The sequence below is a fragment of the Salmo salar genome, chromosome 06 (genome assembly GCF_965601325.2).
Source record: "Salmo salar chromosome 06, fSalSal1, whole genome shotgun sequence".
Classification (NCBI taxonomy): Eukaryota; Metazoa; Chordata; class Actinopteri; order Salmoniformes; family Salmonidae; genus Salmo; species Salmo salar.
The window spans coordinates 73,039,553-73,067,366 of record NC_138296.1 but is presented as its reverse complement, the minus strand read 5'-3'; the positions used below and the strand labels follow the sequence as shown (position 1 = coordinate 73,067,366).

The 27,814-nt window shown below is 42.2% G+C and overlaps 1 protein-coding gene across 3 annotated transcripts; it reads left to right on the top strand.

Annotated features, from left to right (window-relative positions):
- Nucleotides 1–216: 216 nt before the first annotated feature.
- Nucleotides 217–27,736, top strand: fbxo25 (F-box protein 25). 3 transcript variants are annotated; one of them, NM_001139897.1, is given in 11 exon segments: nt 273–323; nt 729–863; nt 13,333–13,436; nt 13,630–13,665; nt 13,667–13,679; nt 13,878–13,968; nt 14,149–14,242; nt 15,012–15,196; nt 17,298–17,480; nt 17,761–17,904; nt 26,952–27,733. In NM_001139897.1, coding segments are annotated over 10 exon segments (1,068 nt in total). In that variant the 5' UTR covers nt 273–323; nt 729–735; the 3' UTR covers nt 27,042–27,733.
- Nucleotides 27,737–27,814: the final 78 nt, after the last annotated feature.

Below are 27,814 nucleotides of genomic sequence, written 5' to 3'. Positions count from 1 at the left end.
CCCATACCGTTCAGTTTAGCAAGTTCGGCATTATATCCCTTCCCCATATCCAAACCAATACACTCCGGTAACATGTGCGAGGTTTCTATCACGTGTAGAAAAATGTCTTAGCAAAACACAGTAGATAAAAAAGCTAATGATTGACAACAGTGACAGCCAATCAGCGATATAATTCCGGGTAGCAACAAGATAAAGAAAGTCAACACGTCCAATCACAGAAAGGCAGGAGGCGTGTCACATTCCACTGTACGATATGTTTACTTCCGTCAATATTTCCAGAGGAAAGCTGCGTTTCTCAATACAACAACCTAATCACTCTCTAAGTAAGTTTGGTTTGATTGTTTTATTGGGAATATATATGTTTAACTAAGAAACACAAAAATCCTCTGTCTCTATAGTCTGTTCATCGTTTTCCGGATAATCAGTTTGCGAGCTAGCTGTCATTTGCGCTACATTTTCTAACTCGGCTCAACCAGAGAACTGTGCTTGACAGATATCTGCAGTAGTAGTCAGTATTTAACAATGACTTTATCTTTATTGTACATTCGACAGTGTTGACAACTGATGTTGATTTTGTTTTACTAGAAGTCGCTAGCTACAAAATGTAATCTCTCCTCACAGCGATTTATTTTCATCGTGGCAATACAACAATACACACACAGGTACTGTAACTAACTAGCAGCTAGCTAGCTACACAAACAGAAAATATCTCCTTGCACACTCCCCAGGTGAAGGATGCCTTTCTTGGGCCAGGACTGGAGGTCGCCAGGATGGAGCTGGATCAAGACCGAGGATGGCTGGAAGAGGATCGAGTTCTATGGAAATGAATTGAGGGACAACAACAACGGAATAGACTTGGAAGAGTAAGTGCCGTTTACGTACGTGTCCTCATCGCTCTTAATAATTCACCTATTGGTATATACATACATACAGTACCAGTCAAAATTTTGGACACACGAACTCATTCAAGGGTTTTTCTTTATTTTGACTATGTTCTACATTGTAGAATACTAGTGAAGACATCAAAACTATGAAATAACACATGGAGTCATGTAGTAACCGAAAAAGTGTTAAACAAATCAAATTATATTTTAGATTCTTCAAAGTAGCCTTTCTTTGCCTTGATAACAGCTTTGCACGCTCTTGGCATTCTCTCAACCAGCAACACCTGGAATGCTTTTCCAACAGTCTTGAAGGAGTTCCCATATATGCTGAGCACCTGTTTCCTGCTTTTTCTTCACTCTGCGGTCCAACTCATCCAAAACCATTTCAATTGGGTTGAAGTCGGGTGATTGTGGAGGCCTGTTCATCTGATGCAGTGCTTTGATGCAGCACCCCTGATGCAGGGCTCTAGCATCTCAGTGCTAGAGGTGTCACTACAGACCCTGGTTCGATTCCAGGCTGTATCACAACCGGCCGTGATTGGGAGTCCAACAGGGTGGTGCAAAATTGGCCCTGCGTCGTTACTGTTTGGCCGGAGTAGGCCGTTATTGTAAATAATAATTTGTTCTACAAATTAACTTTTAACAAGGCACACATGCTAATTGGAATGCATTCCAGGGAACTCCTTCAAGACTGTTGGAAACGCAATCCAGGTGAAGCTGTTTGAGAGAATGCCAAGAGTGTGGAAAGTTGTCATAAAGGCAAAGGGTGGCTACTTTGAAGAATCTCAAATATAAAATATATTTTGATTTGTTTAACACTTTCCTTTTTTTTGGTTACTACATGATTCCATATGTGTTATTTCATAGTTTTGATGTCTTTGATATTATTCTACAATGTAGAAAATCGTCCAAATGAAGAAGAACCCTTGAATGAGTAGGTGTCCAAACTTTTGACTGGTACTGTGTATATATACTACTCTGCCTGTTTCTCATGAGTTGCTGTATGCTTGAGTTGATTTGTAGAACACACAAGGTATGCCACCTTTAAAAAAATAAATTAAAAAAATGCATAATAACGTTCATACAATCATACACATGTCAGTAATATAATTTTTGGCTCCATTGCAGATGAGAACTATACAATGAATCAACTGATGCTCACATGCTTGAAATGATCCCCATTAAAAGCCCTGTGTCATGTAAATATCATCACACAAATAAAAAATCCTCAAAATAATAGATTGAGCTTTTTCACACTGTGGTCATATTTACATGACATGCTGCACCATCTATGATATTGTCTTGTATTAGCTGTTATGTACAGTCAGGCAGCACCTGGTAGCCTTTCTGTATGAACAATCTACCATTGTCACTCCCCACACTCTATTTCACCATTTGGATATTTTTTTTCCATTGAAAAACAGGGTTTTGAGCAGAGATATAGTCTGCCATTTATAACTGATCTAATGGCTTTCCTCACTGAAACGTGTGCAGTGGTGGGAAAAGTAGCAAAGTGTCATACATGTACTTGAGTAAAAGTAAAGATACCTTTGTAAAATAAAATGATTCAAGTGAAAGTCACCCAGTAAAATGTTACTTGAGTAAAAGTATTTGGTTTTAAATATAGTTAAGTTTCAAAAGTAAATGTAATCGCTAAAATATACTTAAGTATCAAAGATGAGTATATATCATTACAAATTCCTTATATTAAGCAACCCATTCGGCACAATTGTCTTTTATTATTTTTTTTACATTTAAGGATAGCCAGGGGTACACTTCAACACTCAGACAATTTACCAATGAAGCATTTGTGTTTAGTGAGTCTACCAGATCATAGGCAGTAGGGATGACCATGGATGTTCTCTTGATAAGTGTGTGAATTATATAATGTTCCTGTCCTGCTAAGCATTCAAAATGTAAGGAGTACTTTTTGGTGTTAGGGAAAATGTAAGGAGTAAAACGTTCATTATTTTCTTTAGGTGTGTAGTGGAGTAAAAGTTGTACAAAATATGAATAGTAAGTACAAATACCCCAAAAAACTACTTAAGTCCTTTGAACGTGTGCGCGTGCGTGGTAAGGAAATGGGGATGCCTAGTCAGCTGTAGAACTGAGTGCATTCAGCTGAAATGTGTCTTCTGCAGCAACATTAGAGTTGGAAACTTTCCAGTAAATTTCAGAAATTTTCCTGGAAATTTTCCATGGGAAGTTAAGCCCTGGAATTTTGCTTAAATTCATCAAAAGTTAGCTTATAACAGTTAACCTTTTTTGTGGGATACGCATAAGGCAATTCTAGGTCTTGTGGCATATTTTGGTTAAACTATCCTCAATTCAATGGAATTGCAACCCTCTACATGCACAGTGCATTCTTCCATCACATGTGCAGTGCACTCTTCCATCATATGTACAGTGCATTCTTCCATCACATGTACAGTGCATTCTTCCATCACATGTACAGTGCACTCATCCATCACATGTACAGTGTACTCTTCCATCATATGTACAGCTGATTCTCAGGATCTTGCACACTAATGAGATGCTATTGAGTCCACAATATTACACTGCCTGAGCCAAGGACTACATGCTTTCTGGTAAGTTTTGATTACAATACTGGGTGGGGTGAATATATTTTATTTGACATACATGATTTTTTGTTAACTGGTAAATAGCACAGCACAGTATGTTTTAAATCATTTTTAACTTGTTAACAATTTCTGCTAGTTAGTTTTTGGTACCATATGGGTTTTAGCTTGTATGAGCCTGCTAACCGAGTGTAAATTCACCTGTTTCCATACATGTTTCATTTAAAAAAAATGTATCTTACAAAGGAGTTGATTTAATCTAACTGCTAAACTATTTATCTGTACATGGAGTTGTATTTAAAAAAAAAATATTTAACTCATTTTTTCCCGAATCTTTACAGGAAAATGCCACGGGCACCATCTGATGTGTGGAGACATTTCAATGCAGCTAATGTAGAAGGAAAAGCTGTGCACATTTGCATAAACTGTGCCAAATCAAATGTGAAGAATGCAACAAAGATGCAGAATCATCTGGCCGTGTGCATAAATTTCCCTCAGCGCTCACAACAAGCAACCTCTGACAAAAGTCCCTCTACTTCTATTGGAGGTGAAAATTATGACTCAGACACCTTATCGATAGAAACAGCTCATGGTCCTCCTGGAATCAGAAGTTTTTTTGACTCAATGGAGGAACGTAGTCAGAGAAATGCTGATGAATGTCTTGTTCGAGCTGAGTATGCAACTGGTTCATATCTGATGCTCACAGGCAATGTGTATTGGAAGAGATTTCTGAATGTTCTTTGCACAGAATACACCCCTCCACCCAGACATGCTTTATCTACTCATTTGCTTGATGCAGAGTTCAGTGTTCAAGTGAAGGTCAAGCAAGTCATAGAGAAAGTAGACTGTATTGCAATCATCTCTGATGGGTGGTCGAATGTTCATGGGCAAAGAATAATTAACTACATCTCCACCCCTCAACCAGTATTCTACAAGGGACAACAGACACACCAATCTCTCCATTGCAGATGAGCTGAAGGCAGTCATCAATGACCTTGGACCACAGAATGTATTTGCACTGGTGACAGACAATGCTGCGAACATGAAGGCTGCTTGGTCTAAAGTGGAGGAGTCCTACCCTCACATCACACCCATTGGCTGTGCTGCTCATGCATTGAATCTGCTCCTCAAGAACATAATGGCACTGAAAACAGTGGGTACCCAACCATTTCCTTGGCTCTCTTGTAGAGTGTATGTGGAGGGTCATCAAGTTGTAGCAGCAATCTACCTCACCAAGCAAAGTGAGAAGAATAAGAGCACCACATTGAAGCTGCCCAGCAACACCCGTTGGGGTGGTGTTGTCATCATGTTTGACAGTCTCCTGGAGGGGAAGGAGTCTCCAAAAAATGGCCATATCACAGTCTGCCGATATGGACAGCCCCATCAAGAGGATCCTCCTGGGTGATGTATTTTGGGAGAGTGGTCAGCAGCCTGAAACCTATAGCCGTAGCCATAGCACGGATTGAGGGAGACAATGCCATCCTGTCTGATGTTAAGACTCTGCTTGCAGATGTAAGAGAAGAAATCTGTACTGCCCTACCCACTTCACTGTTGCTCCAAGCAGAGGAAACTGCAGTTCTGAAATAAACCAAAAATCATGAAGACTTCTGCCTGAAGCCCATACACACCGCAGCGTACATGTTGGACCCCAAGTATGCTGGCAAGAGCAGAGTTCAGCGATCAACAAGGCCGTTGGTGTCATCACTACAATGTTTTGCCACCTTGGCCTGGATGAGGGCAAGGTTCTTGGCAGTCTGGCGAGGTACACTTCCAAGCAAGGGCTTTGGGATGGAGATGCAATATGGCAGTCTTGCAAACATATCTCATCAGCCACCTGGTGGAAGGGACTTTGTGGGTCTGAGGCTCTTTCCCCCGTTGCCTCCATCCTCCAAATCCCACCAACATCAGCCGCCTCAGAGCGCAACTGGTCCTTGTTTCGGAACACACACACCAAAGCACGCAACAGGCTGACCAATACAAGGGTTGAAAAATTGGTGGCCATCCGGGAAAATGTTTGGCTTTTTGAGCCTGACAACGAGCCATCCTCAAGGTTGGAAAGTGACAGTGAAGATGAGGCCTCCGATTCTGATGTTCAAGAGGTGGACATTGAGGAGGTCCAGGGAGAAGACATGGAAGACAACCGAAGCTTTAGTTTCTCCACTATCATTTTACAGATGTATGTTGATAACGTTTTTGGTAGATGCGATGGATCATTGGGATCATTCAATATTCCCTTTCTTTTGTTGTTCAGTGAAATCCTCCCATGTGAAGAGTCAACTCATTTAATTGAAGTTGAATTCGTAACTAAATTGTTTTTGAAAAATTTCTATTGGAAGGATTTAATCATTTGCAATCATGTCTACTTATGATAAGGTAAAAGGTTTATGTTTCTGTCTCCATATGATATGGTAAATATATCCAATGCAAAAAACATCTACATTTAAATGGTATTAATATTAATTTCCACCTCCTGAATATTCCCCAAAATGTGCAACCTTAATCAACATCCACAGTGCCCGGGGAAGAGTGGGTTATCTGCCTTACAGATTTTTACCTCGTCAGCTTGGGGATTCGGTCTAGCAACCTTTCTGTTACTGGCCTAACGCTCTAACCACCTGCCCAGTTAGTCTTTCACTGTGTGTTGTTAAACTCTAATTACATATTTGTTTGACCCAAGGTATAGAGGGTCATGGATCCATGATCTAATTTTTAACATTTTTTTTATTTATTTAACCTATATTTAACTAGGCAAGTCAGTTAAGAACAAATTCTTATTTACAATGACAGCCTACCCCGGACAAACCCGGACGACGCTGGGCCAATTGTGCACCGCACTATGGGACTCCCAATCACAGCCGGTTGTGATACAGCCTGGAATTGAACCAGGGTCTGTAGTGACGCCTCTAGCACTGAGATGCAGTGCCTTAGACCACTGCACCAGTCAGGAGCCCATTCATGACAGAAGTCACAGAACAGAACCTAGGAAAGACTGCTCTCTTCTTTCCGATCAGCTGATGCTTTTATTTAATGGTCTACTGTTCATTTAGAATGTCTTTTAATGGCTCCCGGGACATGGAATATTATAAAATGAAACACAGCTGAATAATTAATAATTAGAATGTTCTTGTTTTTTTTTTATAGCTTTTATTTATACATTCAACCCCTATTCTCTTTGATCTCCTTGCTGAAGGGAATAAGGGATTATTTTGACTAAAGTCTTTGAAGCTTATATTTCATTATTGAATGTCAGTAATTTATTTGCAAATCATTATCAAAGTTTATTGGTCGCGTACACATAATTGCAGATGTTATCACAGGTGCAGAAAAATGCGTGAGTTTCTAGCTCCAACAGTGCAGTAATACCAAGCAATACCTTGACATATCCCTATGGGTTATATGGCTGTTATACCTTATTGTATTTCTGTTTTATTTTTAGTTTATCAATTTAGTTCAGTTTCCCAGAACATTTTTCAGTGAGACTGAAATAGAACTCATGAAAATGTATGGTGGATATTGCACTCTGTCATGGTTCTCTTCCATAGTTGCTGTGCTGGAGTCTTTCCCAGCAGGCTTTGCTCAAGGCTTTGACTCTGGTGATAAGGATCACGGGACATGACCCTCTCCTTGGCCACCTGTACTTATGCACCAGCTGTTACTCCTTTACTGGTGAAACCTCACAATGTTCACATTGATGCATACCTTTATGCTCAGGATAAACAGAGAAAGGGAATTGGTGGTAGTAGGTTTTTCTTGTAGCCTATCTGTATGGAATCACATGATATAACAAATGCATCCCAGTTAGTGTTGAGATCAGTTGGACTGAGAGAGTAACTTTGTCAGTGACCCTATGAGGAAGTGTTCATGTTCTCAGCCCATGAAACAGGAAACATCAGTCGGAAGTGCTGTTTTAGATTATAAAAGAGGCACAGTAAACTCGTGAAATACTGTCAAGAGATTACGGTAAGTCACGGTAGAACGGATCCAGTTAGAAATCATCAAATGTATTTATATAGCCCTTCTTACATCAGCTGATATCTCAAAGTGCTGTACAGAAACCCAGCCTAAAACCCCAAACAGCAAGCAATGCAGGTGTAGAAGCACGGTGGCTAGGAAAAACTCCCTAGAAAGGCCAAAACCTAGGAAGAAACCTAGAGAGGAACCAGGCTATGAGGGGTGGCCAGTCCTCTTCTGGCTGTGCCGGGTGGAGATTATAACAGAACATGGCCAAGATGTTCAAATGTTCATAAATGGCCAGCATGGTCAAATAATAATAATCACAGTTGTAGAGGGTGTAACAAGTCAGCACCTCAAGAGTAAATGTCAGTTGGCTTTTCATAGCCGATCATTGAGAGTATCTCTACCGCTCCTGCTGTCTCTAGAGAGTTGAAAACAGCAGGTCTGGGACAGGTAACACGTCCGGTGAACAGGTCAGGGTTCCATAGCCGCAGGCAGAACAGTTGAAACTGGAGCAGCAGCACGACCAGGTGGACTGGGGACAGCAAGGAGTCATCATGTCAGGTAGTCCTGAGGCATGGTCCTAGGGCTCAGGTCCTCCGAGAGAGAAAGAGAGAATTAGAGAGAGCATACTTAAATTCACACAGGACACCGGATAAGACAGGAGAAATACTCCAGATATAACAGACTGAACCTAGCCCCCCGACAAGTAAACTACTGCAGCATAAATACTGGAGGCTGAGACAGGAGGGGTCAGGAGACACTGTGGCCCCATCCGACGATACCCCCAGACAGGGCCAAACAGGAAGGATATAACCCCACCCACTTTGCCAAAGCACAGCCCCCACACCACTAGAGGGATATCTTCAACCACCAACTTACCATCCTGAGACAAGGCCGAGTATAGCCCACAAAGATCTCCGCCATGGCACAACCCAACGGGGGGCGCCAACCCAGACAGGAAGACCACGTCAGTGACTCAACCCACTCAAGTGACGCACCCCTCCTAGGGACAGTATGGAAGAACACCAATAAGCCAGTGACTCAGCCCCTGTAATAGGGTTAGAGGCAGAGAATCCCAGTGGAGAGAGGGGAACCGGCCAGGCAGAGACAGCAAGGGCGGTTCATTGCTCCAGAGCCTTTCCGTTCACCTTCACACTCCTGGGCCAGACTACACTCAATCATAGGACCCACTGAAGAGATAAGTCTTCAGTCAAGACTTAAAGGTTGAGACCGAGTCATAAAAATGGAGCTCTATAGGAGAAAGCCCTGCCTCCAGCTGTTTGCTTAGAAATTCTAGGGACAATTAGGAGGCCTGCGTCTTGTGACCGTAGCGTACGTGTAGGTATGTACGGCAGGACCAAATCGGAAAGATGGGTAGGAGCAAGCCCATGTAATGCTTTGTAGGTTAGCAGTAAAACCTTGAAATCAGCCCTTGCATTAACAGGAAGCCAGTGTATGGAGGCTAACACTGGAGTAATATGATCACATTTTTTGGTTCTAGTCAGGATTCTAGCAGCCGTATTTAGCACTAACTGAAGTTTATTTAGTGCTTTATCCAGGTAGCCGGAAAGTAGAGCATTGCAGTAGTCCAACCTAGAAGTAACAAATGCATGGATTAATTTTTCTGCATCATTTGTGGACAGAAAGTTTCTGATTTTTGCAATGTTACGTAGATGGAAAAAAGCTGCCCTTGAAACAGTCTTGATATGTTCTTCAAAAGAGAGATCAGGGTCCAGAGTAACGCCGAGGTCCTTCAGTTTTATTTGAGACGACTATACAACCATCAAGATTAATTGTCAGATTTAACAGAAGATCTCTTTGTTTCTTGGGACCTAGAACTAGCATCTCTGTTTTGTCCGAGTTTAAAAGTAGAAAGTTTGCATCCATCCACTTCCTTATGTCTGAAACACAGGCTTCTAGCGAGGGCAATTTTGGGGCTTCACCATGTTTCATTGAAATGTACAGCTGTGTGTCATCCGCATAGCAGTGAAATTTAACATTATGTTTTCGAATGACATCCCCAAGAGGTAAAATATATAGTGAAAACAATAGTGGTCCTAAAACGGAACCTTGAGGAACACTGAAATTTACAGTTGATTTGTCAGAGGACAAACCATTCACAGAGACAAACTGATATCTTTCCGACAGATAAGATCTAAACCAGGCCAGAACTTGTCCGTGTAGACCAATTTTGGTTTCCAATCTCTCCAAAAGAATGTGGTGATCGATGGTATCAAAAGCACAAGCCATAACCTGTTCTTATTTTCATACTAAGAGAGACCTCATTCAGGAAGTGATTTCCATTCCATGGTTAGCACCTGTCATCACCAGGGCATCATGGCAAGGCAATTTAATGATGGGGTTGTTGAAGCAAGACTCAGAGTAAAGTGAGTAGGTCACCTAATAAAACAGATCCAGCTGGTGAAGATGTGCCGTAGGATGACGGTAAACTGAGCGAGTAGGAAAGATCTGTGTGTGTGTTATCATCAGTGTGGGTTAAGGACAGAGTGTTTTTAAACAGATGTGTCTGGTTCCTGTTTCTCCCACAGCCTGTCAGACAATAAGTGTGAGTACTGATAATAGTTGTTTGTGACTGATTGTCTGAGGGAACTGACTCCATACCCCCTAGCCGCAGAAGGATACCCAAACGTGTCTAGTTTCTCTCAGTTTCCGTCCCCAGCTATGCAACCTGTGGAGAATTGTATTGTGAAATAGACATGACTGGCAGATTCATAAGTCAGTAGGGGAGAGTGGGGTATTTGGAGCCGTTTAAAAAAATATATATATACATTTTTTACATTCATCTTCACTACGTCAAGAGAAATATAGTTTTCGTTCTAACAAAGATATCTACATATATTTCAGGATGTTGTGGATCCCTGGAAATAATCCGCATTAATGTAAACAGCTTGTCCAAAAAAAGTGGTCTCATCTCTTGGCACAACTTATACTGGGTGTGGGGTAGCCTAAATTGAGTATAGGGACAGTGTAAGTTGAGGTAAAAAAAAATCCACATCTACACATTTCTGTACTGAATGAAATATTAACACCCTCTATCTCACATCTGTTCTGACATGTGGTTCAATTTTAACATTCACTAGCGAACCTATTGAATAAAGTTGCCTGGAATTTTTCTACCCTCCTCTCTCTGTCAGGTTTTGTGGCTGATTCATATTTATGGATTGCTATAATTGGGTGCATGGGTTTGACCCTGCATCATATTGCCATATAAAGAGATGTAGAAGGATGTACTATGCAGGGAGTTATTGTGTTCATCAAATCAGCATGGCGTTTTATGTTATAGCAGTGGCTACAAACAAGTTATTTTTGTCTGTCTCTTTCTCTTGTCTGTTAAAGTAGTGTTTTGGGCGGTCTTTGACTTCTCTCAGCAGGAGTGCTGGCTTGTTATCTGCAGGAAACATGTTCTGTTGTGGACTGTGGTGGTAGTGAATGATGAGGCTTTTAGACCAGGGGTTTTCCCATTCAGAGCTAGCTCTATCTAACGCCTGTGGTGCTCCAGTCTGGTGCTCCAGTCTAGACAAACAAAACCGATTTGGAAAAATAATAATCTTCTATTTTGACTGAGGTACTGGATGGCCAACTCTAGATTTGGCAGAGTATTAAATCTCATTGTTATGATTTGCTACATGTTTTTTAATGTGGTGATGCAGTCGCTATTTATCTCAGATGGTTATAATAGTATAGGCTAGTCGCTGAGTACCTTTTTTTTATGATGTCATCAAATCTAGAGTTGGCCATCCAGTACCTCACAGTACAACAGTTGACAATAAACATCCTACAAATACCTCACAGAAAAACAGACAATGACATTGCACCACACAATAACCGATGACATAATTTCCTCTCAGTGACTATCCTCCAAAAAACATCCCGGCTCAAAGGCCAATAACATCATACAGTAGTACCCCCCCCCCCCCCCCCCCCCCCATCGTAGCCATTGACTGCTAAACAAACACTCCCACAGACAGACAGACATCATTATGACTGCTATTGTACTGATCCAAGTCCAACACAGTAGTTCAGCTCTCTCTCAGCCATTGATCTGGTATTTAGCTGATGCCATGTAAAAGGTAAACATCGACTGTCAAAGACCTACATTGACTGTACAGAGTATATTTCGAGTAGTTTGAGAGCCACATTGCTCTGTTCCTCTTGTCTGAGGGTTTTTGTTTTTCCTTCTCTGTCCAGGCATGCTGCAGTGAGAATCCTTTGTAAAATGTTAGGTTATTGCATTCCTGACCTCTAATTCCCTGTTACTGATTGGTGTGTGTGTGTGCACGTTCGTGCGTGCATGCATTAAGCAGTGGGACCATTGCATAAAACGGCCTGAATTAGCCTCCAGCCTAGATAAGCTGCATGTGTCACACGCAAAAAACTTTGATCCACACCAATGCATTGCTTCATCTCCAGCCCCCTACCTGTGGTCAGTCTGTGTGGATCTGAGACAGGCTGGAGGGAGAGTCTCAGAGCTCTGCTCCCGAGATGGTCACGTGATAAGACTGAGCACATGGATTACTAATGCATGGAGAACATCAGTGGACCACTCACTTTGATCTAGCAGCCAGTCCTCATTAAACCTGCTGATTGTCTGTGTAGAGAGAGAACGCCACACCCATAGAGATCAGAGCAAGGTAATGGTCAATGATGTTCCAGATGCACTATGTTCAGATAACAGTAGCAACAACATAAAACCATGTCGGAGCAACAACATGGACTAGGGGTTAAAGAGGTAGTTCACCCAAATTACTATAAACTCATTTTATGGAGAACCTGTGTTGACTATTTAATCTGGGAAATAGTTTTTACAGTCTTTAAAATATATTTCAAAAACCTGACTGATATAGCCAATACATTTCCCTGTGTTACAGGTATGCTGTTGGACTGAGGATGAAAGCCTGTTGCCAGATATTTTAAATGTAATGAAGTCCACTGAAAGTAATGAAAGCTCTGCTGATACAAAGAGGGCAAACCAATCTCTGTCAAGGGCAAGAACAGAAGTTTTATTTATTTAACCTATTTATTTTCAGTTCATTCCTTTGGCCTTCGTGGCAGTGCAGGAAGATTATCATATGGTCTGAGTTGGGCTAAAAAGTGCATTCATAATTTGTGTTTTAGTATACTGGAGCCCTCAGAGATACTGGCCTCGAGTCATACTTTCACAAACCTGTTTGAAGATGTAATCTGAAATTTGTCAGAGTACTGAAACGTCCCCTAAGGATGGCCCCAACACAAGTATCACTATGAATTGTAGCCATGAACGCAAAACAAGACATACTCTGCATCTCCACCCTACAGGCAGCCGTGTAGCCACGGGTGCACACGGAACATAGACCTAAACAGGACTGTAGGAAGTTGATAGTTGCGATATAATCTGGGTTTTGAGATTAGCTGCCTATGATAGGAAGTTGATTTGCTGCTAGATATCTTATGCTTGCCTCAATTATACAATGACAGTGATACAACCTCATGGATACAAGCTGCTATCTCTGACCTATTGGCATACAGCCATATACACACCCTGGCATTAATGCAAATCAGAGATTTTCGGAAATCTGAAGTTAGTGTTTGTCCCAAAGTGGTTTCCGAGATAGAGATTAGCAGATCTTGTCCAGCATTAGAGCTGATGTTATGGTCAGAAAATAGTCCCTGACCTTCTCCATGAGTCTTTCTGAGAAACAAGAGGTCAGCCAGGTCAGGTCAGGGCTGTGCCAGTCTTAATCACCTCAGAGGGGTAGTCAGGCAGTCATCTGGGCATGGCCAGGCTGTGTGCTTCTGCAGCGTGGACAGCCACTTAGTTTGTTACATAAATACACTGACGTCCACCATGCCACCGCTCATAAACAATGCTATTAACTCACTCCTTTCATGTCTACCTTGTCTTTCTGAAACAGACTCTGCGATGAAAACAAAGAGAATCTGTTTACTGGAAATGTGTGCGAGGTAGTCGCCAAAAAGAGGAAAAAAGACTTCTACAACAACAACACCAAATCACAGTGTGAGTAGCACTGACCACATCCATTTTATTCCCATTAAAGGTCTTTGGGGGGAAAAGGCCAACCACAAGAGCTGTTAGGAATGCTAGCCAACTAATATGAGGTTTGGCAACCGTGGTTTAACAAAACAGTTCTGATAAATAGCAAAGTAAATCTCTCTCTCTCTTTGACTCTTTATTTTCTCTCTTTTCCCAGTTGTTTACCAGGAGAAGTGGATCTATGTTCAGAAGGAGAGCACAAGAGAGGTGAGGAAAGTTTAGGTCAACTGCACCATATAACTGTGTGACCCAAGACCTGGAATGTGGATACACTGTTTATGCAAAATTTAATGGACAGTAAATAATACTGAGAATGTCCACTAGATTTTATTTATTGCCCATTCTACTCTTTACCATACATGGTATGTGTTTTGGTAATTAAGTTTGTGTGTTATTACCTTAGAGACATGGATACTGCACACTAGGGGAAGCCTTCAACCGTCTAGATTTTTCCAGTGCCACTCAGGACATCCAGAGATTTACCTATGTGGCAAAAGTAAGCTGCTGGCTAACTATCTGAATTATAAGCATGATTTAACTTGATCACTAAAACTGCGTGTATCAATTCTACTGGATATGTGTTGATACTAGTCCTTGGTTTGTGTCCTGTCCTCTCACTCTTTTACTTCTCTCTCTCTCACCCCCTCTCTCTCTCTCTCTCTCTCCCTCTGTGCAGCTCCTCCAGCTCATAGCCAGGTCTCAGCTGCCGTCCCTAAGTGGAGCAGCTCAGAAGAACTACTTCAACGTGCTGGAGAAGATTGTACGGAAGGGTGAGAGAGACAGAGAGGGATATGTCCTCATCATGCTGTACCTCCCTGGTCTGTACTCAATGGCCTGTCAGAATAACACCGTGTAACCACAGCACATTGCCTAATGGCACAGCCCCTGGTTTTAGCTCTGAGCCATACTTACATTAGTGTTGGCACTGCTCCCTGGTTGGAGAAGTGAAATGCAGCCTCATGCTTTCTCTGAGAACACACGTCTCTCTGTCCTCAATTCTATGCCCTCAAACTGACAGTCTAATACTGGGTTTCTTGGTATTGTTTGGTCTCATCAGTGTGGTAGTAGAACCGGTCCCACTGCTGCTGTGTCAGTGATTGTCCCGCCACTAAACCACACAGCTGTAGTGCCCCATCATTACTGAGCTGCTGTTGCCGGGCGGATCAAAGGAGCCATCAGATCTAAGCTTTATGTCACACAACCACACGCCTCAGGAAGGAAAACATGAATTAGCTGCAGTATATAAAGACCTATTTTGCTTTGGCTTCATGCATGCCTTGAGAGTACAGTATGTTCTTCAAATGGTGGTTTTGCTTTGGGACTAATGGCAAAATGCCTCAACTTTTGATAAAGATTTTAAAGGTTTCTTTTTATTTTTTTTTATTTTATTATTGAATTTTTGACTATGTTTCTTCCATTACAAAAAACATAACATTTATCTCTCGAGAGACCTGGTATGAACGACAGTGAATGTTGACGTAGTTATATGGTGGGTTTTTTTACACTGTTTTAACGTCTTTGTTCTTTCTTTGTGTCCAGTTCTGGAGGACCATCATAACCCTCGCCTTATCAAGGAGCTGCTGCAGGACCTGAGCTCCACCCTGTGCATCCTGACCCGGGGCATGGGCAAGTCTGTCCTGGTGGGCAACATCAACATCTGGGTCTGCAGGCTGGAGACCATCCTCAACTGGCAGCAGCAGCTCAACAACCTGCAGATACCCAAGGTAGAGTATGGGGGGGTGGGTCCTTTTTAAACAGATGATTATGGACCTAAAAGCCCTCACACCTAATAGTTCAGCCATGGCTCTATAAGGGAAGGCTTCTACTGACCTGGGTACAGTCCCCACACGCTTCAAGATGGCCACCATTGTTCCTGTACCCAAGAAGGCAAATGTAACTGAACTAAATGACTCGCCCCGTAGCACTCACCTCTGTCATTATAAAGTGCTTTGAGAGACTAGTCAAGGATCATATCACCTCTACCTTACCTTCCACCCTAGACCCACTTCAATTTGCTTACCGCCCCAATAGATCCACAGACGATGCAATCGCCATCACTCTGCACACTGCCCTATCCCATCTAGACAAGAGGAATACCTATGTAGGAATGCTGTTTATTGACTATAGCTCAGCATTCAACACCATAGTACCCTCCAAGCTCATCATTAAGCTTGGTGCCTTGGGTCTGAACCCCGCCCTGTGCAACTGGGTCCTGGACTTCCTGACGGGCCGCCCCCAGGTGGTGAAGGTAGGAAACATCACCTCCACTCCGCTGATCCTCAATACTGGGGCCCCACAAGGGTGCGTGCTCAGCCCCCTCCTGTACTCCCTGTTCACCCATGACTGCGGTGCCAAGCACGCATCCAACTCGATCATCAAGTTTGCAGACGACACAACAGTAGTGGGCTTGATTACCAACGATGATGAGACAGGCTACAGGGAGGAGGTGAAGGCCCTGGGAGTGTGGTGCCTGGAAAACAACCTCTCACTCAACGTCAACAAAACAAAGGAGATGATCGGGTGGTGCGGTCTGGCCAACGCATCACCGGGGCCAAACTACGCGCCCTCCAGGACTCCTACAGCACCCAATGTCACAGGAAGGCCAAAAAGATCATCAAGGACATCAACCACCCGAGCCACTGCCTGTTCACACCGTTATCATCCAGAAGGCGAGGTCAGTACAGGTGTATCAAAGCTGGGACCGGGAGACTGAAACAGCTCCTATCTCAAGGCCATCAGACTGTTAAACAGCCATCACTAGCACATTAGAGACTGCTGCCTATAGACATAGACTAGGAATCACTGGCCACTTTAAGGAATGGAACACTAGTCACTTTGATAATGTTTACATATCTTGCATTACTCATCTCATATGTATATATTGTATTCTATACTATTCTATGGTATCTCATTCACTTAATAATGTTTACATATCTTGCATTACCCATCTCATATGTATATATTGTATTCTATACTATTCTATGGTATCTCATTCACTTAATAATGTTTACATATCTTGCATTACCCATCTCATATGTATATATTGTATTCTATACTATTCTATGGTATCTCATTCACTTAATAATGTTTACATATCTTGCATTACCCATCTCATGTGTATATACTGTTTTCTATACTATTCTACTGTATCTTAGTCCGTTCCGCATTGAAATTGCTCGTCCATATGTATATAGTCTTAATTCATTCCTACTTAGATTTGTGTGTATTGGGTATATGTTGTGTAATTTGTTAGATATTACTTGTTATATATTACTGCACTGTCGGAGCTAGAAGCAGAAGCATTACGCTACACCTGCAATAACATCTGCTAATTACGTGTATGTGACCAATAACATCTGCTAATTACGTGTATGTGACCAATAACATCTGCTAATTACGTGTATGTGACCAATAACATCTGCTAATTACGTGTATGTGACCAATAAGATTTGATATGATTTGGCACGGTGACAGTGTTCAGTCATCGGGTCCTCTCAGTGTTGTATTGTGTAGTGGAATGCTGCAGCCCCAGCCAGCCTGGGATAACCTTAACTAGGTGTCAATCTGGTTCTGCTTTAGCCAACTCTTGTGTTGATGTTTGGCTGAATCCGAATCAGACTGGCTAGGCTTCAGAGATAGACTGGTTCATTTTCTGTCTCATTATCAAGGTGGTTAATGTGTTTGCTTTGTAAAAAGTTGTAACTTCTGTACTTAGACATGTGTGCCGTCTGTTTAGTTTCAAGAGACAAGAGAAATTGACCTGGTAGTTATGTGACAGTCTTGCCATAGTTTCAACATATACATATCGCCCCCCCCCCCCCCCAGCAACTGTCCAATGGGATGACGCTGCGTGACCTGCCGCTAGACATGCAGAACAACATCCTGTACAAGTTCTCCGACGCCTGTGACATCATCAACCTGGGACAGGCCACGCCCACTCTTCACATGCTCAGTGAGGACCGGCGCCTGTGGAAGAAGCTGTGCCAGTTTCACTTTGCAGAGAAACAGGTAGAAGTCACTGGGTATCTAAACATGGCATTCAATGTAATCAGTGTCACAAACTGCTTGAATACAGGGTCATGTTCAGTGAGTAGTACACAGTGACCACCAGAGTGCAGTGTTGTCACATTTACTATAAGGGAGGCATTCTACATAAGGTCTATGGAGTTGAACATGAAATGGTGGTCATTTAGAAAATAACTCTGGAATTACCCTTCAGAGTTACCTTAGCATCTCTTTCTTTCCCCCTGGTGTCAATCGTGTTTTCTCGTCGTGTGTGTGTGTGTAGTTCTGCAGGCATCTGATCTTGTCAGAGAGGGGCCATGTGGACTGGAAGGTCATGTACTTCACCCTACAGAAATACTACCCCAAGAGAGAGCAGTACGGAGACACACTGCACTTCTGCAGACACTGTAGCATCCTCTTCTGGAAGGTAAGAACAAGAAGACACACTAGACAACATGACAGCATCTCAAATGGCACCCTATTCCCTACAGTGCCATTTCGGACGCGTTATATGGGTTCCATAGCTGCATGTCAGGGGGGACTCCCATAATACATATGCCTATTTTTAGGTTGATATTAATAATAGATTTATTAAGCATTTTTCCAAGTTCGTAATGTGCTTATTAGCAAGAAAGAAAAGTAAACCTAAAATGTTAAATAAAGTGGAGAGTGAGTTTTTGAGTCCTAGCCAGGAGAAATCTTTGTATGTGATGTCATGGTGACCTTTGGCTGTGTTTATGGAGTTTGGGGTCAGCTCAGGACTGTGATTTGCCCATTAATAGACGGTAGCGCATTTGCGTCGGTTCACAAATGTTTCTGCCGTAAGAAGGAAATGCCCTGACTATCTGTGTTAATATGCCTCACTTGTGATACGGTTTTGGAAACATTTGGAACTTGACTTTCATATCAGCGAGAAATTATTTTTCAAATCCAAAAGATTCACTTACTCTATGCTGTTTTAGCACAGTTGCACATGACTGTGTTGTGAATAATGCATGCATGCTCACAATGGAAATGTGAGCGCAAGGTGGGAGGATGTCGTACGTCAGCTGGAGGATGTTATTGTGCTAAAACTGCGTACAGTAAGTATCTTTAGTATTTGAAAGATTCTTTCTCGCTGATATGAATGTAAAGTTCCAAAAGTTTCCAAAACTGTATCGCCAGCAAGGATTATTCATGTGTCTGGGTCTTTCTATGAACAATGTGTGACATTGGGATCAACATTTCAAAATCGTATGAAACAAAAATCAAAAGGATTTTCATGTAGTTTCATGTGTTCTTCGAGGAATAAAAGTGAATATATGCAAATTGGCCCATAACTCCACCTATACAACAACATATCAATCAATCAAATGTATTTATAAAGCCCTTTTTACATCAGCAGATGTCACAAAGTGCTATACAGAAACCCAGCCTAAAACCACAAACTGCAAGCAGTGCAGATGTAGAAGCACGGTGGCTAGGAAAAACTCCCTAGAAAGACAGGAACTTTGGAAGAAACCTAGAGAGGAACCAGGCTCTGAGGGGTGGCCAGTCCTCTTCTGGCTGTGCCAGGTGGAGATTATAAGAGTACATGGCCATTTAAGGCCAGATTGTTCTTCAAGATGTTCAAACGTTCATAGATGACCAGCAGGGTCAAATAATAATCAGTGGTTGTAGAGGGTGCAACAGGTCAGCACCTCCAAGAGTAAATGTCAGTTGGCTTTTCATAGCCGAGCATTCAGAGGTCAAGACAGCCGGTCCAGGACAAGGCAGCACGTCCGGTGAACAGCTCAGTGTTCCTTAGCCGCAGGCAGAACAGTTGAAACTGGAGCAGCAGTATGACCAGGTGGACTGGGGACAGCCAGGAGTCATCAGGCCAGGTAGTCCTGAGGCATGATCCTGGTGCTCCGGTCTCTCCTGGAGGAGAGGGAGAGCAAGAGAGAATTAGAGGGCGCATACTTAAATTCACACAGGACACCAGATGTGCCCGGAGAATTACACCAGATATAACAGACTGACCCTGGCCCCCCCAGAACGTGGACTATTGCAGTATAGATACTGGAGACAGAGACTGGTGGGTCGTGGGACACTGTGGCCCTGTCCGACGATACCCCCGGACAGGACCAACCAGGCAGGATATAACCCCACCCACTTTCCAGAAGCACAGCCCCCACACCACTAGGGGGATATCAACAGACCGCCAACTTACTACCCTGAGACAAGGCTGAGTATAGTCCACGAAGATCTCCTCCACACCACTAGAGGGCCCCCTACCTCCTGTCTCACCATCTCTTTGCCTTTTGCTCTATCCTCCCATCTTTCACAGCAGATCTGTCTTCCAGATCAACTTCATCACTTGTGTTGTCTAGACCCCTCCTACCTCCCGTCTCTGCTCTTCATCTCTGCTGTATGCCTCCTTTATTCCCCCTTTCACAACAGATCTGTCTGAGGGGGCATTCTGGGCAGGCAATAACAAATCTCTTCCGGCTCTGTTTTTAACAGGGGGTTGGCGTCTCCCCCTCACCTTCCCACTCCACAGCCCACATGAATCACATTAGTTCTCAATGGATGTGCCCTGCCTGATGCCTGAAAGGTGCTGGATGGCAGGTCAGAGCACAGGTGATGGCACACAGCTATGGCTAGCCTATCAGCCACTAGAGCACATTCGGTGGTTTTGGGGTGTCTGACAAGTAGCGATTTTTCTTTCTCACTTGATGTCAAAGTGCTCAGTTGGTAGAGCATGGTGTTTGCAACGCCAGGGTTGTGGGTTCGATTCCCACGGGGGGCCAGCACAGAAAAAAAAATGTATGAAATGTATGCATTCACTACTGTAAGTCGCTCTGGATAAGAGCGTCTGCTAAATGACTAAAATAAAAAATAAAAAATAAAAAAAATATCAACAGACCACCAACTTACTACCCTGAGACAAGGCTGAGTATAGTCCACAAAGATCTCCTCCACACCACTAGAGGGATATCAACAGACCACCAACTTACTACCCTGAGACAAGGCTGAGAATAGTCCACGAAGATCTCCTCCACCGCACGAGCCTGAGGGGGCAGAAACCCGGACAGAAAGATCACGTCAGTGACTCAACCCACTCAAGTGACGCACCCCTCCTAGGGACGGCATGGAAGAGCACCAGTAAGCCAGTGACTCAGCCCCTGTAATAGGGTCCGAGGCAGAGAATCCCAGTGGAGAGAGGGGAGCCGGCCAGGCAGAGACGGCAAGTGCCTTTCCGTTCACCTTCGCACCCCTGGGCCAGACTACACTCAATCATAGGACCTACTGAAGAGATGAGTCTTCAGTAATGACTTGAAGGTTGAGACCGAGTCTGCGTCTCTCACATGGATAGGCAGACCATTCCATAAAAATGGAGCTCTACATCCTTTAAGCAGGGTTCTTACACCTATTAGCTAGTCAAATTCAAGGACTTTCAGAGACATTTTCAAGAACTTAATGGTACTTTTTTAAAGAACCTCAATGTTATACAATTGTTTAATGTGTATATAACTGTACATATAGGTCCTAATATAACCCCCCCACGCACACAATAAAAAGTGTCCCAAAAAAGTAGGCCATTACTACTTTAATAATAATTATTTCTTTGAGTTTTTGGGCCTTGCCAATGCATTGATATTGAAAGTATTTTTACCTAACAGAATGTGAGAATGTGGACATTTCCTGACTAAATAGATTGGATGCATGCATGGAGATTTGTATGTGCCAGATGTAGGCACATGTAATAAAGTCATGAATAGCGGTAGCATTAATCTCACCATCGCTGTTTTTGTCATGAGTAAGTGACCGAAAACCAGGTCTCTTTTACAGTGTAGTAATTTAGTAGACTCTTATCCAGAACGACTTACAGGAGCAATTTGATTTGATTTTAATTGCAGAATTTTCACCTAGTCAGCTCTGGGATTGAAACCTGCAACCTTTCGGTAACTGGTCCAATGCTCTTAACTGCTAGGCTACCTGCTGCCCTTTTTCTTTTCTTCTTTCTTTTTCTGGAAGAATTTATATAGAAAGACTAGTTGAATCCAACATTAGATGTTGTCGTCCTAATAAAAGTAAAAACATTTAGGCACTCACTACTGTAAGTCACTCAGGATAAAAGTGTCTGCTAAATGACTAAAATGTAAGTAATAATCATGGGTAGTTACAAGGGAGCAGGAGAACTTATAAATTGGCTACAATAATTCCAATACCTTTTCAAGCACAAAATTGAGGATATATAAAAAAATAAATCCAAGGTAGGCCTATTCCAGTACTTGAATTTATGAGCAACAAATTCAAGTTCAAGTAGGCTACTTCAAGCCCCTTGTATTGTTTTTAAAATTGCAGTTCTAACATGGAAAACAAAATGTATTTGACATGTTATTTCATTACCAGATCTTAATATGATCTGGTAATGAAATAACATGTCAAATACAATATTGTGGATAAGTCCAGTAGGTTATGTAATTTGTTGTCATTATATCCAGAATAATTAATAGGAATACCGTTGGTGTTGCGCAATAGTCTATTCTACACAATTGCACACAGTAGACTCTGTCTCTAAGCCCAGGAACAAAAATATATGAAAACACGAACTCATTGCCTTTTTGCTTTCTCTGTTAAATCTAACGAGACCCTGCTGAAAATCAAGCAGACAATGATAGATGGTAAACATCAATTCGCTAGGGATATTAGATCCAACTGTCTTCACCGGTGTAACCAATGAGATGCCAAAATATTCTTCATTCCTTGCAAACACCTTTTTTTACAGCACTTGGGCTATTGTTGCATCGCATGCGCCATCACAGCTGTTTGTCACTTGACTGTTATTCGGAAAATTCCTTCCTGGATCAGTAGATGTGTGAAAATATCACAGCGTAACTAATCAGCTGGATGGACACCAAATGAGCATCTAACAAGTAGTATGCATAATTATTGCAGAAGCACATTAATGATCGTATCGATTTTAAGTATAAAGGTAAGGTGGCTCTTTTTGTTAGAAGCATTTGATTTTGAAATGCATACATCATTTTCGATTTGTGTGCCCATAAACTGTTTTCACCCCTTAACATGAGACACTAAATGTTACGTACTTTCACATTTCTGAGATCTCTACAAAAAACTGTCTGACAGCTAGGTCCAGGATCCTTACAGGGTTCAAGTACAATGTCTAATTTAACTGATTTAATGATTAACATATGATATAACGACAGCTTACACTGCCATAAATGCAAGGAGAGAAGTAAGTTGTCACACGATTTTGGACAAATCCGTCAAGACGCCAACCATGATTAAGGGTTAAACATAGGTTGGCTATATAGCTATGACCCCCCCATATCTTAATGTAATGACATGAGAGAAAAAACATATCCTCACTGGTACCCTAGTTTATAGAAAGACCCTTCTAAGCGTTAAAACGGAGCGTCGGGATTGTAGTCCACATGGAGCCAACTGTGGTCCATATACATTCACCTTAGAACCCTAGGGATGGCTGTATGCCCCCATTGGGTTCTCAAGAGCTGGACAGGGATGTACTGTGAGGAAAATGTACAGCCAAAACAATCTTTATCAGTAATGTGTAGTCACAACCACCCCCAAATAGAATAGTCTCTCTGTGTATTGAGACTTTTGTTTATGCACTTTTTAAATAAATACATTCTCAACTTATGCTATTAGAAGTGATTCATCATTTGGGTGGAGAAAACCAGCCTCTTTTCCAGAACCAACAAACTGCTTAACTGCCCCTCTCCTTTTTGCTAGCAGCATATAACTCTAGCACATTCCTCTCACCTCAGCCCTTAGTAATTTTCATGATTTGTTTTTTTTATTCATTTTTTTAAAGTCATTCAAAAGCCAGATGTTTTAGGCTAAATTATAGTGAAGCAAGTCAATTCTGGTCTTCATATATACTGAACAAAAATATAAACGCAACATGTAAAGTGTTTGTCCCATGATTCATGAGCTGAAATAAAAGGTCCCAGTAATGTTCCATATGCACAAAATATTATTTCTCTCAAATTATGTGCACAAATTTGTTTATCCCTGTTAGTGAGCATTTTTCCATTGCCAAGATAATCCATCCACCTGACAGGTGTGGCATATCAAGAAGCTGATTTAAACAGCATGGTCATTACACAGGTGCACCTTGTGCTGGGGGGAAATAAAATGCCACTCTAAAATGTGCACAGGGAGTGTGCAATTGGGATGCTGACTGCAGGAATGTCCACCAGAGCTATTGCCAGGGAATTGTATGTTAATGTATCTACCATAAGCTGCCTCCAATGTCGTTTTAGAGATTTTGGCAGTATGTCCAACTGGCCCCACAACCGAAGACCACATGTAACCATGCCAGCCCAGGACCTCCACATCCGGCTTCTTCACCTGCGGGATCATCTGAGATGTGGGGGTGCTGAGGAGTGTTTCTGTCTGTGATAAAGCACTTGTTTGGGGAAAAACTCAATTCTGATTGGCGAGGCCTGGCTCCCAAATGGGTGGGCCTATGCTCTCCCAGGCCCATCCATGGCTGTGCCCCTGCCCATTCATGTGAAATCCATAGATTTCACATTAATTTATTTAAATGTATTTCCTTATATGAACTGTAACTCAGTAAAATCATTGTTTCATGTTGCGTTTATTTTTGTTCTGTATATTTTATTAGTAAATCTAGCTCTTTTTGCCCTTCGTGATTCAACTCGACCATTTAAATTGTGATGTAGAGCCACCTTGAGAAAGTTGCTCTAGTCACCTCAAGGGAGGGGAGGGGTTTGGTATGAGGTCCTAATCCAGGCACTTGTCATCTCCCGTCTGGATTACTGCAACTCGCTGTTGGCTGGGCTCCCTGCCTGTGCCATTAAACCCCTACAACTCATCCAGAACGCCGCAGCCCGTCTGGTGTTCAACCTTCCCAAGTTCTCTCACGTCACCCCGCTCCTCCACTCTCTCCACTGGCTTCCAGTTGAAGCTCGCATCCGCTACAAGACCATGGTGATTGCCTACGGAGCTGTGAAGGGAACGGCACCTCCATACCTTCAGGCTCTGATCAGGCCCTACACCCAAACAAGGGCACTGCGTTCATCCACCACTGGCCTGCTGGCCCCCCTACCTCTGAGGAAGCACAGTTCCCGCTCAGCCCAGTCAAAACTGTTCGCTGCTCTGGCACCCCAATGGTGGAACAAGCTCCCTCACGACGCCAGGACAGCGGAGTCAATCACCACCTTCCGGAGACACCTGAAACCCCACCTCTTTAAGGAATACCTAGGATAGGATAAAGTAATCCTTCTAACCCCCCCCCCCCCCTTAAAAGATTTAGATGCACTATTGTAAAGTGGTTGTTCCACTGGATATCATAAGGTGAATGCACCAATTTGTAAGTCGCTCTGGATAAGAGCGTCCGCTAAATGACTTAAATGTAATGTAATGTATGAAACACACCCCCTTCTAGATGTGCTGGGTGGTACCAACTCAAGGCTCACTATAAAAGTAGGTGAACACGTGCCATATTTTGCAATGGTCTTGGTAAGTGGAGTGTGACAATATATTTTGCATGATGCTTCCATGACTACTGATGGTACACAAAATTCAAAAGGCAGTAATGCACATTTCCGCAGATGACCAAATTCAATGTTTTTAGACTGGTCATCTTGCACATGTGTGATTTTACAAAGAAAGCCTACAGGTTTTTCTATGAGGATTATACGTTTATATTCATAGCTCCATCCATCGCAACAAAAAATAGATGCCAATGATGGTGATGTCAACTTGCATTTTTTTCCCAACTGCTATGACTGATTGGTGGCACGGTCTGCGAAGACACTTGGCTCATAGTTTAATGGTTGGGTGTTCTAATCACACAGGGCAGATATCCTTTATTTACAATATTCGTCCCATACCCATGCATTTTTTCATTCTGAAAAGTGAAAGCATCCCTGTGAGAGGGGTTGCCCTTGTAGTAGTTGTAGGTTTTTATACAGTACCCAAGACCAATCTGAGTTAATTTGACAATTGGAAAAAGAGCTACTGTGTAAATACTGCAATGCGGGTTGGATTGAATTGAATCCCTAATTTTCATTTTCAAGGTGATTGCACTTTTCTTCCCAAAACAATACCGCACTAAATGTAAGTCCACATTTCAAATATTGTTTTTGCGACCCATGAGGGATTTTAATTTACACCGCAAGTGGCAATAGATGTCAGGAACTCTGTGCCTTACCACTGAGATAAATATCCAGAGATATTTGTTCACGGTGCACATCATTTTCTTATCAGAGTGTGCCAGTGGATTGGTAAGTATGCATTAGTGAGAAAATGTGGGGATCAGGTACAACTATGTTTACCTACCCACCCAGAACTTCTCACCTGAATGCATTTTTTTTATTTGAAGGGGTGGGAAAATGCTGACATTGGGGTTGAGTTACCCTTTTAAAAACCTTCTCAGTTGAACCCAGAACATGAATAATTTAAGTTTTCTACACTATAAATGGACTATTCCCTGGGGATCTACAGGTTTAGAATGTTGGTTGGGCTTTAGTTGGCTTTAGTTTGCTAACGTTAATGCTTATGACTGTGCTAATCCTGAACCTAAGGAGGAAACTAATCTGTGAAACCAGACAAATTATTCACATGCGGCTCAAAGATCAATGAATGAACTGACTAACCCTCATTGACAGATTTTACCTATTTTCTTTATAAGAAACCGACCACCCATTGCATTCAAAAGCATGGGTTATATAGCAAGGTTGTTAATGACTATTATGAATATTTGTTTCACCTTTATAGCCCCACTTATGATTCTCATAAATAGAAGGACTGGTCACACCATTGCTATTAAGACTCAAATGTGTGAGCAGACTGAGCACATATGAGTACATCACCTTGCCAGCTCCTGTCACCACTAACTAGTGGTATGATGCAGTGCTAAACTAAACAACCTGAGTATTGTTCTGGGCTCCTCCTGCAAGTACTGTAACTCTCCTAAATTTAGAGCAAAGTGCCTTCTATTTCCCCTCTCTCCTCTGGCATCGTAGATTGACCCCTCTTTCCTCTCAGTGCCAACCAAGGCTTTGTTAGAACCAGACAGCCTCCCATCCTTCTGTTTCTAATCTTTTAACCTTTCTGCATCCCTCTCCATCCCTCTCTTGTTCCTTACTTCCTGCCTCTCTTCCTGACTCCCCCTGTACTTGTCCCTGACCCCTAAAGGACTGCCACCTGGCCTTATTATTCAAGGTACTTTCCTTCCCATCATGTCTGACTCTCTGGCCACCATTTTGTTTTCTGTTGTCCTGGTGATGAATTATGTTTTAGACTCGGCTTGTTGTCACTCGTCTTCTGGTTTGTTATGCATTTTTGCTTTTGAAAATGACTAAGGTTGTGAATTTATTTAATTTGAGAAAATGTTGACTGTGTTTTAGGCACTGTTGTCCTGTCTGACATGGAACTCGTATGAATGTGTGATGCTACAGTATAGTAACAACGGCTCTCCCTCCTGTCTCCTAGGACTCTGGACATCCTTGTACAGCCAATGATCCTGACAACTGCCTCGTGCCTGTTTCACCTCAGCACTTCATAGACCTCTTCAAATTCTAGACCTCCTTTTGATACTCCAGACCAGGAGAGGGGCGACTTTTAACCCCTCCTCGCCTTGCCTGTCCTCACCGTGTATAGTGTGTGTGTATAAAACAAAGGGCTCAGAGGAAGAAGACGTGTTTTGTTGTTTCATATTTTTCTGCATATTTTTGACTCAACAGAGAGAAAAAGAAGAGATGATATTACGTTTTTGAGTGTGAGGCATGGATGGCATTAAAGAGAACTGCAGTGCTCATTATTGACACCTTGTTGGGAAATAACAACTGATTATTCCATGTGATGGCTTGGTGGCCATTTTAGGCCAGTTTGCCATTTTTTTTGTTTTTTTGTTTCCTTGGTAACATAATGTATGTCCAATGTAGTTGTAGGTCTCTGTTTATGTACAGTATATCTCCTGTGTATTTTCGCCCTGCATATTTGAGGTGTCAACACTAAAAATAAATGTACATGTTTGCTGTAACAATTACTTTTTACGATACACCTTTTGTCAGAAGAACTTTCAAGTAGACAGTAAAAAAATGAAATGTAAACATGACTTTATGGGGGGGGTTTGTAATATTGCTTTAACATTCCAACTGATATGTAACTTATAGTTGGCTACTCTTGTTGGTATTATCATTCATTTCCTGGGATAGAAGCGATCTAATTATAAAAAATATTAAAGGCGTTCATGGCTGTGGTTGCTATGGGAATCATCTGACCTTTTTCCTTTTAAAATCCACTATAATATGACATAGACCCTTAACATCCAGGCAGATCACAGCAGCACAGGA

What these genes read in the sequence shown, in the direction of transcription:
- fbxo25 (XM_082976031.1), top strand. Translation starts at nt 736, where the DNA reads ATGCCTTTCTTGGGCCAGGACTGGAGGTCGCCAGGATGGAGCTGGATC. An exon ending in GGAGAAGATTGTACGGAAGG is followed by an intron (nt 14,243 to 15,011) that starts GTGAGAGAGACA and finishes CTTTGTGTCCAG; the next exon opens with TTCTGGAGGACCATCATAAC. An exon ending in ACAACCTGCAGATACCCAAG is followed by an intron (nt 15,197 to 17,297) that starts GTAGAGTATGGG and finishes CCCCCCCCCCAG; the next exon opens with CAACTGTCCAATGGGATGAC.